This window comes from Cololabis saira, chromosome 19, assembly GCF_033807715.1.
Source record: "Cololabis saira isolate AMF1-May2022 chromosome 19, fColSai1.1, whole genome shotgun sequence".
Taxonomy (NCBI): domain Eukaryota; kingdom Metazoa; phylum Chordata; class Actinopteri; order Beloniformes; family Belonidae; genus Cololabis; species Cololabis saira.
Genome location: NC_084605.1, coordinates 772,650 through 784,832, shown reverse-complemented (window position 1 = coordinate 784,832; position 12,183 = coordinate 772,650). Strand labels below are relative to the sequence as shown.

General features: G+C 39.6%; 1 protein-coding gene across 2 annotated transcripts in view; it reads left to right on the top strand.

Annotated features, from left to right (window-relative positions):
* Nucleotides 1-12,183, top strand: part of LOC133419839 (signal transducer and activator of transcription 5B-like) — a 76,000-nt gene that overhangs the window by 61,143 nt on the left and 2,674 nt on the right. The window contains exons 13-19 of one of the 2 annotated variants that reach the window (XM_061709301.1): nt 1,652-1,681; nt 1,760-1,969; nt 2,461-2,555; nt 2,672-2,814; nt 4,786-4,941; nt 5,084-5,135; nt 5,843-5,920. In XM_061709301.1, the coding sequence (XP_061565285.1) occupies nt 1,652-1,681; nt 1,760-1,969; nt 2,461-2,555; nt 2,672-2,814; nt 4,786-4,941; nt 5,084-5,135; nt 5,843-5,920 (764 nt within the window). Of the gene's footprint in view, nt 1-1,651; nt 1,682-1,729; nt 1,970-2,460; nt 2,556-2,671; nt 2,815-4,785; nt 4,942-5,083; nt 5,136-5,842; nt 5,921-12,183 lie in introns of both variants that reach the window. The other variant, XM_061709300.1, reaches the window with a different exon arrangement.

The following is a 12,183-nucleotide window of genomic DNA, read 5'->3' as shown; positions in this document are numbered from 1 at the left end:
CCCAAATTCCATTTTATTTTTCCCCAAAATTCCATTTTATCGTTCCCAAATTAGATTTTATTTTTCCCCAAATTCCTTTTTATTTTTCCCCAAATTCCTTTTCATTTTTCCCAAAATTCCATTTTATTTTTCCTAAATTCCTTTTCATTTTTCCCAAAATTCCATTTTTTTTTCCCGAAAATTCAATTTTTTCCCCAAATTCCTTTTTATTTCTCCCCAAATTCCATTTTTTTTTTCCTAAATTCCAATTTATTTTTCCCCGAATTCCTTCTTATTTTTCCCCACATTCCGTTTTATTTATTTTCCCCAAATTCCTTTTTAATTTTCCCAAAAATTCCATTTAATTTTTTTTCCCAAATTCCTTTTAATTTTCCCCCACATTCCGTTTTATTTTTTTTCCCAAATTCCATTTTATTTTTCCCAAATTGCATTTTATTTTTTTCCCCAAATTCCTTTTCATTTTTCCCAAAATTCCATTTTATTTTTCCTAAATTCCTTTTCATTTTTCCCAAAATTCCATTTACTTTTTCCCCAAAATTCAATTTTTTTTTCCCAAATTTATTTTTATTTTTCCCCAAATTCCGTTTTATCTTTCCCAAATTCAATTTTATTTGCTCTCAAATTCCGTTTAATTTTTTCCCAAATTCTCTTTTATTTTTCCCCAAAATTCCATTTTATCTTTCCCAATTTAGATTTTATTTTTCCCCAAATTCGGTTTATTTTCCCCGAAATTCCATTTTATTTTTTTCCCCAAATTCCGTTTTATTTTTCCCCAAATTCCATTTTATTTTTCCCCAAAATTCCATTTTATCGTTCCCAAATTAGATTTTATTTTTCCCAAAATTCCATTTTATTTTTCCCCCAAATTCCTTTTTATTTTTCCCCAAATTCCTTTTCATTTTTCCCAAAATTCCATTTACTTTTTCCCCAAAATTCCATTTTATTTTTCCTAAATTCCATTTACTTTTTCCCCAAAATTCCATTTTATTTTTCCCCGAATTCCTTCTTATTTTCCCCCACATTCCGTTTTATTTTTTTTCCCCAAATTCCATTTTATTTTTCCCAAATTGCATTTTATTTTTTCCCAAATTCCCTTTTATTTTTCCCGAAAATTCAATTTTTTCCCCAAATTCCTTTTTATTTTTCCCCAAATTCCTTTTTATTTTCCCCAAATTCCTTTTTATTTTTCCCCGAATTCCTTCTTATTTTTCCCCACATTCCGTTTTATTTTTTTTCCCAAATTCCTTTTTATTTTTCCCCAAATTCCTTTTTATTTTTCCCAAAATTCCATTTTAATTTTCCCAAAAATTCCATTTTATTTTTTTTCCCAAATTCCTTTTAATTTTCCCAAAATTCCATTTACTTTTTCACCAAAATTCCATTTTATTTTTCCTAAATTCCATTTTATTTTCCCCCACATTTCGTTTTATTTTTTTTCCCAAATTCCATTTTATTTTTCCCAAATTGCATTTTAATTTTTCCCAAAATTCCATTTTAATTTTCCCAAAAATTCCATTTTTTTTTTTTTTCCCAAATTCCATTTTATTTTTCCCAAAATTCCATTTTATTTTCCCCCAAAATTCAGTTAAAATTTTCCCGCTGTGTCCCTGCTGTTCTCTAACGGTCTCCTGATCTCTAACTGTCCCCCCAGGGCCGTGTCCCCTTCGTGGTCCCTGATAAGGTGTCCTGGCCTCAGCTCTGCTAATGTCCCCTCTAACTGTCCCCCCAGGGCCGTGTCCCCTTCCTGGTCCCTGATAAGGTGTCCTGGCCTCAGCTCTGCAAGGCCCTGGACATGAAGTACAGGGCGGAGATGCAGAGTGGGCGGGGCCAGAGTGGGCGGGGCCAGCAGAGTGGGCGGGGCCTGACGGAGGACAACCTGGTCTTCCTGGCCCAGAAGGCTTTTAGCGGCGCTAGCAACAACCCGGAGGATTACCGGAACATGAGCGTGTCCTGGGCCCAGTTCAACCGGGTGAGAGGATTTTATAATCCAGGATTCTACTGAACATTACATACATTCATCGCATAAAATCTTGAGAAAAAGTCGAAATTTGAGAAAAAAGTTGAGAAAAAAGTCGAAATTTTGAGAAAAAAGTCGAAATTTTGAAAAAAAGTCAAAATTTTGAGAAACAAGTCGAGAAAAGATTTTGAGAAAAAAGGCAAGAAAAAAGTCAAAATTCTAAGAAAAAAGGCAACATTTTGTGAAAAAATTCGAGAAAAAAGTTGAAATCTTGAGAAAAAGTCAAAATTTTGAGAAAAAAGTCAAGAAAAAAGTCAAAATTTTGTGAAAAAATTCGAGAAATCAGTCGAAATCTTGAGAAAAAGTCAAGATTTTGAGAAAAAATAAAGTAAAAAGTAAAAATTTTGAGAAAGAAGTCAAGAAAATTTTGAGAAAAAGTCGAAATTTTGAGAAAAAAAGTCAAAATTTACGTTCCCCCGCCTAACGCAGCGTTTGTTCTGCAGGAGAACCTCCCTGGACGCAGCTTCACCTTCTGGCAGTGGTTCGACGGCGTGGTGGAGCTGATGAAGAAGCACCTGAAGCCGCACTGGAACGACGGGTAATGAGCCGTTGGTTTGAGGCGTGTTGAGCCGCCGGTCGGCAGCGAGCGGCGGTTTATGCTAGTATCTGGTTGAACCGAGCGGCGGTTCATGCTAGTGTCTGGTTCCACCGCAGGGCCATCCTGGGCTTCGTGAACAAGCAGCAGGCCCAGGACCTGCTCCTCTCCAAACCCAACGGAACCTTCCTGCTGAGATTCAGCGACTCCGAGATCGGAGGAATCACCATCGCCTGGGTGGCCGAGAACCCCAACAAGCAAGGTAGCATTAGCACTTAGCACCCACAACCCCAACAAGCAAGGTAGCGTTAGCACTTAGCACCCAGAACCCCAACAAGCAAGGTAGCGTTAGCACTTAGCACCCAGAACCCCAACAAGCAAGGTAGCGTTAGCACTTAGCACCCAGAACCCCAAAAAGCAAGGTAGCGTTAGCACTTAGCACTTAGCACCCACAACCCCAACAAGCAAGGTAGCGTTAGCACTTAGCACCAAGAACCCCAACAAGCAAGGTAGCGTTAGCACTTAGCACCCACAACCCCAACAAGCAAGGTAGCGTTAGCATGTAGCACCCAGAACCCCAACAAGCAAGGTAGCGTTAGCACTTAGCACTTAGCACCCACAACCCCAACAAGCAAGGTAGCGTTAGCACTTAGCACTTAGCACCCACAACCCCAACAAGCAAGGTAGCGTTAGCACTTAGCACTTAGCACCCACAACCCCAACAAGCAAGGTAGCGTTAGCACTTAGCACCCAGAACCCCAACAAGCAAGGTAGCGTTAGCACTTAGCACCCAGAACCCCAACAAGCAAGGTAGCGTTAGCACTTAGCACCCAGAACCCCAACAAGCAAGGTAGCGTTAGCACTTAGCACCCAGAACCCCAACAAGCAAGGTAGCGTTAGCACTTAGCACCCAGAACCCCAACAAGCAAGGTAGCGTTAGCACTTAGCACTTAGCACCCACAACCCCAACAAGCAAGGTAGCGTTAGCACTTAGCACTTAGCACCCACAACCCCAACAAGCAAGGTAGCGTTAGCACTTAGCACTTAGCACCCAGAACCCCAACAAGCAAGGTAGCGTTAGCACTTAGCACCCAGAACCCCAACAAGCAAGGTAGCGTTAGCACTTAGCACCCAGAACCCCAACAAGCAAGGTAGCGTTAGCACTTAGCACTTAGCACCCAGAACCCCAACAAGCAAGGTAGCGTTAGCACTTAGCACCCAGAACCCCAACAAGCAAGGTAGCGTTAGCACTTAGCACTTAGCACCCACAACCCCAACAAGCAAGGTAGCGTTAGCACTTAGCACCCAGAACCCCAACAAGCAAGGTAGCGTTAGCACTTAGCACCCACAACCCCAACAAGCAAGGTAGCGTTAGCACTTAGCACCCACAACCCCAACAAGCAAGGTAGCGTTAGCACTTAGCACTTAGCACCCACAACCCCAACAAGCAAGGTAGCGTTAGCACTTAGCACTTAGCACCCACAACCCCAACAAGCAAGGTTAGCAAGGTTAAGGTTAGAAAGAAGAAAAGAAGGAAGGAAGATGACCCTTACACCTCTAGGAGGGGGTTGTTTCTTGTTTCCTTGTCTCCTAGGGGAGAGGATGGTGTGGAACCTGCTTGATTCCTTGTCTCCTTGTCTCCTAGGGGAGAGGATGGTGGTGAACCTGAGGTTGTTTCCTTGTTTCCTTGTCTCCTAGGGGAGAGGATGGTGTGGAACCTGAGGTTGTTTCCTTGTTTCCTTGTCTCCTAGGGGAGAGGATGGTGTGGAACCTGAGGTTGTTTCCTTGTTTCCTTGTCTCCTAGGGGAGAGGATGGTGTGGAACCTGCTTGATTCCTTGTTTCCTTGTCTCCTAGGGGAGAGGATGGTGTGGAACCTGCTTGATTCCTTGTTTCCTTGTCTCCTAGGGGAGAGGATGGTGTGGAACCTGCTTCCTTACACCCAGTGTTTCCTTGTTTCCTTGTCTCCTAGGGGAGAGGATGGTGTGGAACCTGCTTGATTCCTTGTTTCCTTGTCTCCTAGGGGAGAGGATGGTGTGGAACCTGAGGTTGTTTCCTTGTTTCCTTGTTTCCTAGGGGAGAGGATGGTGTGGAACCTGAGGTTGTTTCCTTGTTTCCTTGTTTCCTAGGGGAGAGGATGGTGTGGAACCTGAGGTTGTTTCCTTGTTTCCTTGTCTCCTAGGGGAGAGGATGGTGTGGAACCTGAGGTTGTTTCCTTGTTTCCTTGTCTCCTAGGGGAGAGGATGGTGTGGAACCTGCTTCCTTACACCACTAAGGATTTCTCTATCAGATCTCTGGCCGACCGGATCAGCGATCTGAACCACCTGGTGCTTTTGTTCCCGGACCGGCCCAAGGAGGGCGTGTTCTCCCAGTACTACAGTCCCCCTATCTGTGAGTACTTGTACTATGACCCCCCCTCCCAGTACCCTCCCAAGTACTACACCCCCCCTCTGTACGTACCCCCCTAGTATAAGTATAAGTACGTAGTAAGTTCCTCCAGCTGATGAATCTAATCCAGGTTTGTTTCTTGCAGCGAAAGCGGTGGATGGATATGTGAAACCAGAAATCATCCAGATCGTCCCGGAGTAAGTACTAGTACCTTAGTACTTCAGTACCTTAGTACCTCAGTACCTCAGTACCTTAGTACCTCAGTACTTCAGTACTTTAGTACTTCAGTACCTTAATACCTTAGTACCTCAGTACTTCAGTACTTTAGTACTTCAGTACCTTAGTACCTCAGTACCTTAGTACCTCAGTACTTCAGTACCTCAGTACCTTAGTACTTCAGTACCTCAGTACTTTAGTACTTCAGTACCTCAGTACTTTAGTACTTCAGTACCTCAGTACCTTAGTACTTCAGTACCTTAGTACCTCAGTACCTCAGTACCTTAGTACTTCAGTACTTCAGTACCTTAGTACTTCAGTACCTTAGTACTTCAGTACCTTAGTACTTCAGTACCTTAGTACCTTAGTACTTCAGTACCTTAGTACCTTAGTACTTCAGTACTTCAGTACCTTAGTACTTCAGTACTTCAGTACCTTAGTACTTCAGTACTTCAGTACCTTAGTACTTCAGTACTTCAGTACCTTAGTACCTCAGTACTTCAGTACCTTAGTACCTCAGTACCTCAGTACCTCAGTACTTTAGTACCTCAGTACCTCAGTACCTTAGTACTTCAGTAACTTAGTACTTCAGTAACTTAGTACCTTAATACCTTAGTACCTTAATACCTTAGTACCTCAGTACCTCAGTACTTTAGCCTGATGCTAACGTTGCTCCGTGTCTCCTCAGATTCACCAACCCTGATTCCAGCGGAGCTTCTTCCTTCATGGACCAAACCGCCCCGTCTGGGAGTAACTACCCCAACTAGTGAGTACTAGTACTATAACTACTATAACTACCCCAACTAGTTAGTACTAGTACTATAACTACCCCAACTAGTGAGTACTAGTACTATAACTACTATAACTACCCCAACTAGTAAGTACTAGTACTATAACTACCCCAACTAGTGAGTACTAGTACTATAACTACCCCAAGTACCCCAACTAGTGAGTACTAGTACTATAACTACCCCAACTAGTGAGTACTAGTACTATAACTACCCCAACTAGTGAGTACTAGTACTATAACTACCCCAACTAGTGAGTACTAGTACTATAACTACCCCAACTAGTGAGTACTAGTACTATAACTACTATAACTACCCCAACTAGTGAGTACTAGTACTATAACTACCCCAACTAGTGAGTACTAGTACTATAACTACTATAACTACCCCAACTAGTAAGTACTAGTACTATAACTACCCCAACTAGTGAGTACTAGTACTATAACTACCCCAACTAGTGAGTGCTAGTACTATAACTACCCCAACTAGTTAGTACTAGTACTATAACTACCCCAACTAGTGAGTACTAGTACTATAACTACCCCAACTAGTGAGTACTAGTACTATAACTACCCCAACTAGTTAGTACTAGTACTATAACTACCCCAACTAGTCAGTACTAGTACTATAACTACCCCAACTAGTCAGTACTAGTACTATAACTACCCCAACTAGTGAGTACTAGTACTATAACTACTATAACTACCCCAACTAGTGAGTACTAGTACTATAACTACCCCAACTAGCTAGTACTAGTACTATAACTACCCCAACTAGCTAGTACTAGTACTATAACTACCCCAACTAGTTAGTACTAGTACTATAACTACCCCAACTAGTCAGTACTAGTACTATAACTACCCCAACTAGCTAGTACTAGTACTATAACTACCCCAACTAGTTAGTACTAGTACTATAACTACCCCAACTAGTCAGTACTAGTACTATAACTACTATAACTACCCCAACTAGTGAGTACTAGTACTATAACTACTATAACTACCCCAACTAGTGAGTACTAGTACTATAACTACCCCAACTAGTGAGTACTAGTACTATAACTACCCCAACTAGCTAGTACTAGTACTATAACTACCCCAACTAGTTAGTACTAGTACTATAACTACCCCAACTAGTCAGTACTAGTACTATAACTACTATAACTACCCCAACTAGTGAGTACTAGTACTATAACTACTATAACTACCCCAACTAGTGAGTACTAGTACTATAACTACCCCAACTAGTGAGTACTAGTACTATAACTACTATAACTACCCCAACTAGTGAGTACTAGTACTATAACTACCCCAACTAGTTAGTACTAGTACTATAACTACCCCAACTAGTGAGTACTAGTACTATAACTACCCCAACTAGTGAGTACTAGTACTATAACTACCCCAACTAGTGAGTACTAGTACTATAACTACCCCAACTAGTGAGTACTAGTACTATAACTACTATAACTACCCCAACTAGTGAGTACTAGTACTATAACTACTATAACTACCCCAACTAGTGAGTACTAGTACTATAACTACCCCAACTAGTGAGTACTAGTACTATAACTACCCCAACTAGTGAGTACTAGTACTATAACTACTATAACTACCCCAACTAGTGAGTACTAGTACTATAACTACTATAACTACCCCAACTAGTGAGTACTAGTACTATAACTACTATAACTACCCCAACTAGTGAGTACTAGTACTATAACTACTATAACTACCCCAACTAGTGAGTACTAGTACTATAACTACTATAACTACCCCAACTAGTTAGTACTAGTACTATAACTACCCCAACTAGTGAGTACTAGTACTATAACTACCCCAACTAGTGAGTACTAGTACTATAACTACCCCAACTAGTGAGTACTAGTACTATAACTACTATAACTACCCCAACTAGTGAGTACTAGTACTATAACTACCCCAACTAGTGAGTATTAGTACTATAACTACTATAACTAGTGAGTACTAGTACTATAACTACCCCAACTAGTGAGTACTAGTACTATAACTACCCCAACTAGTAAGTACTAGTACTATAACTACTATAACTACCCCAACTAGTGAGTACTAGTACTATAACTACTATAACTACCCCAACTAGTGAGTACCAGTACTATAACTACCCCAACTAGTTAGTACTAGTACTATAACTACTATAACTACCCCAACTAGTGAGTACCAGTACTATAACTACCCCAACTAGTTAGTACTAGTACTATAACTACCCCAACTAGTGAGTACTAGTACTATAACTACCCCAACTAGTGAGTACCAGTACTATAACTACCCCAACTAGTTAGTACTAGTACTATAACTACCCCAACTAGTGAGTACCAGTACTATAACTACCCCAACTAGTGAGTACTAGTACTATAACTACCCCAACTAGTTAGCACTAGTACTATAACTACCCCAACTAGTGAGTACTAGTACTATAACTACCCCAACTAGTGAGTACTAGTACTATAACTACCCCAACTAGTGAGTACTAGTACTATAACTACCCCAACTAGTTAGTACTAGTACTATAACTACCCCAACTAGTGAGTACTAGTACTATAACTACCCCAACTAGTGAGTACTAGTACTATAACTACCCCAACTAGTGAGTACCAGTACTATAACTACCCCAACTAGTTAGTACTAGTACTATAACTACCCCAACTAGTGAGTACCAGTACTATAACTACCCCAACTAGTGAGTACTAGTACTATAACTACCCCAACTAGTGAGTACTAGTACTATAACTACCCCAACTAGTGAGTACTAGTACTATAACTACTATAACTACCCCAACTAGTGAGTACTAGTACTATAACTACCCCAACTAGTGAGTACTAGTACTATAACTACCCCAACTAGTTAGTACTAGTACTATAACTACTATAACTACCCCAACTAGTGAGTACTAGTACTATAACTACCCCCATTAGTGAGTACTAGTACTATAACTACTATAACTACCCCAACTAGTGAGTACTAGTACTATAACTACTATAACTACCCCAACTAGTGAGTACTAGTACTATAACTACCCCAACTAGTGAGTACTAGTACTATAACTACCCCAACTAGTTAGTACTAGTACTATAACTACCCCAACTAGTCAGTACTAGTACTATAACTACTATAACTACCCCAACTAGTGAGTACTAGTACTATAACTACTATAACTACCCCAACTAGTGAGTACTAGTACTATAACTACCCCAACTAGTGAGTACTAGTACTATAACTACCCCAACTAGCTAGTACTAGTACTATAACTACCCCAACTAGTTAGTACTAGTACTATAACTACCCCAACTAGTCAGTACTAGTACTATAACTACTATAACTACCCCAACTAGTGAGTACTAGTACTATAACTACTATAACTACCCCAACTAGTGAGTACTAGTACTATAACTACCCCAACTAGTGAGTACTAGTACTATAACTACTATAACTACCCCAACTAGTGAGTACTAGTACTATAACTACCCCAACTAGTTAGTACTAGTACTATAACTACCCCAACTAGTGAGTACTAGTACTATAACTACCCCAACTAGTGAGTACTAGTACTATAACTACCCCAACTAGTGAGTACTAGTACTATAACTACCCCAACTAGTGAGTACTAGTACTATAACTACTATAACTACCCCAACTAGTGAGTACTAGTACTATAACTACTATAACTACCCCAACTAGTGAGTACTAGTACTATAACTACTATAACTACCCCAACTAGTGAGTACTAGTACTATAACTACTATAACTACCCCAACTAGTGAGTACTAGTACTATAACTACTATAACTACCCCAACTAGTTAGTACTAGTACTATAACTACTATAACTACCCCAACTAGTGAGTACTAGTACTATAACTACCCCAACTAGTGAGTACTAGTACTATAACTACTATAACTACCCCAACTAGTTAGTACTAGTACTATAACTACCCCAACTAGTGAGTACTAGTACTATAACTACCCCAACTAGTGAGTACTAGTACTATAACTACTATAACTACCCCAACTAGTGAGTACTAGTACTATAACTACCCCAACTAGTGAGTATTAGTACTATAACTACCCCAACTAGTAAGTACTAGTACTATAACTACTATAACTACCCCAACTAGTGAATACTAGTACTATAACTACTATAACTACCCCAACTAGTGAGTACCAGTACTATAACTACCCCAACTAGTTAGTACTAGTACTATAACTACTATAACTACCCCAACTAGTGAGTACCAGTACTATAACTACCCCAACTAGTTAGTACTAGTACTATAACTACCCCAACTAGTGAGTACTAGTACTATAACTACCCCAACTAGTGAGTACCAGTACTATAACTACCCCAACTAGTTAGTACTAGTACTATAACTACCCCAACTAGTGAGTACCAGTACTATAACTACCCCAACTAGTGAGTACTAGTACTATAACTACCCCAACTAGTGAGTACTAGTACTATAACTACCCCAACTAGTGAGTACTAGTACTATAACTACCCCAACTAGTTAGTACTAGTACTATAACTACCCCAACTAGTGAGTACTAGTACTATAACTACCCCAACTAGTGAGTACTAGTACTATAACTACCCCAACTAGTGAGTACCAGTACTATAACTACCCCAACTAGTTAGTACTAGTACTATAACTACCCCAACTAGTGAGTACCAGTACTATAACTACCCCAACTAGTGAGTACTAGTACTATAACTACCCCAACTAGTGAGTACTAGTACTATAACTACCCCAACTAGTGAGTACTAGTACTATAACTACTATAACTACCCCAACTAGTGAGTACTAGTACTATAACTACCCCAACTAGTGAGTACTAGTACTATAACTACCCCAACTAGTTAGTACTAGTACTATAACTACTATAACTACCCCAACTAGTGAGTACTAGTACTATAACTACCCCCATTAGTGAGTACTAGTACTATAACTACTATAACTACCCCAACTAGTGAGTACTAGTACTATAACTACTATAACTACCCCAACTAGTGAGTACTAGTACTATAACTACCCCAACTAGTGAGTACTAGTACTATAACTACCCCAACTAGTTAGTACTAGTACTATAACTACCTCAACTAGTTAGTACTAGTACTATAACTACCCCAACTAGTTAGTACTAGTACTATAACTACCCCAACTACCCCAACTAGTTAGTACTAGTACTATAACTACCCCAACTAGTGAGTACTAGTACTATAACTACCTCAACTAGTTAGTACTAGTACTATAACTACCCCAACTAGTTAGTACTAGTACTATAACTACCCCAACTACCCCAACTAGTTAGTACTAGTACTATAACTACCCCAACTAGTGAGTACTAGTACTATAACTACCTCAACTAGTGAGTACTAGTACTATAACTACCCCAACTAGTTAGTACTAGTACTATAATTACCCCAACTAGTTAGTACTAGTACTATAACTACCCCAACTAGTGAGTACCAGTACTATAACTAACCCAACTAGTTAGTACTAGTACTATAACTACCCCAACTAGTTAGTACTAGTACTATAACTACCCCAACTAGTGAGTACTAGTACTATAACTACCCCAATTAGTTAGTACTAGTACTATAACTACCCTAACTAGTTAGTACAAGTACTATAACTACCCCAACTACCCCAACTAGTGAGTACTAGTACTATAACTACCCCAACTAGTTAGTACTAGTACTATAACTACCCCAATTAGTTAGTACTAGTACTATAACTACCCCAACTACCCCAACTAGTGAGTACTAGTACTATAACTACCCCAACTAGTTAGTACTAGTACTATAACTACCCCAACTAGTTAGTACTAGTACTATAACTACCCCAATTAGTTAGTACTAGTACTATAACTACCCCAATTAGTTAGTACTAGTACTATAACTACCCCAACTAGTAAGTACTAGTACTATAACTACCCCAACTAGTTAGTACTAGTACTATAACTACCCCAACTAGTTAGTACTAGTACTATAACTACCCCAACTAGTTAGTACTAGTACACACATTTACCCCAACTAGTTAGTACTAATACTATAACTACCCCAACTAGTTTGTACTAGTACTATAACTACCCCAACTAGTTAGTACTAGTACTATAACTACCCCAACCTAGTACTATAACTACCCCAACTAGTTAGTACTAGTACTATAACTACCCCAACTAGTGAGTACTAGTACTATAACTACC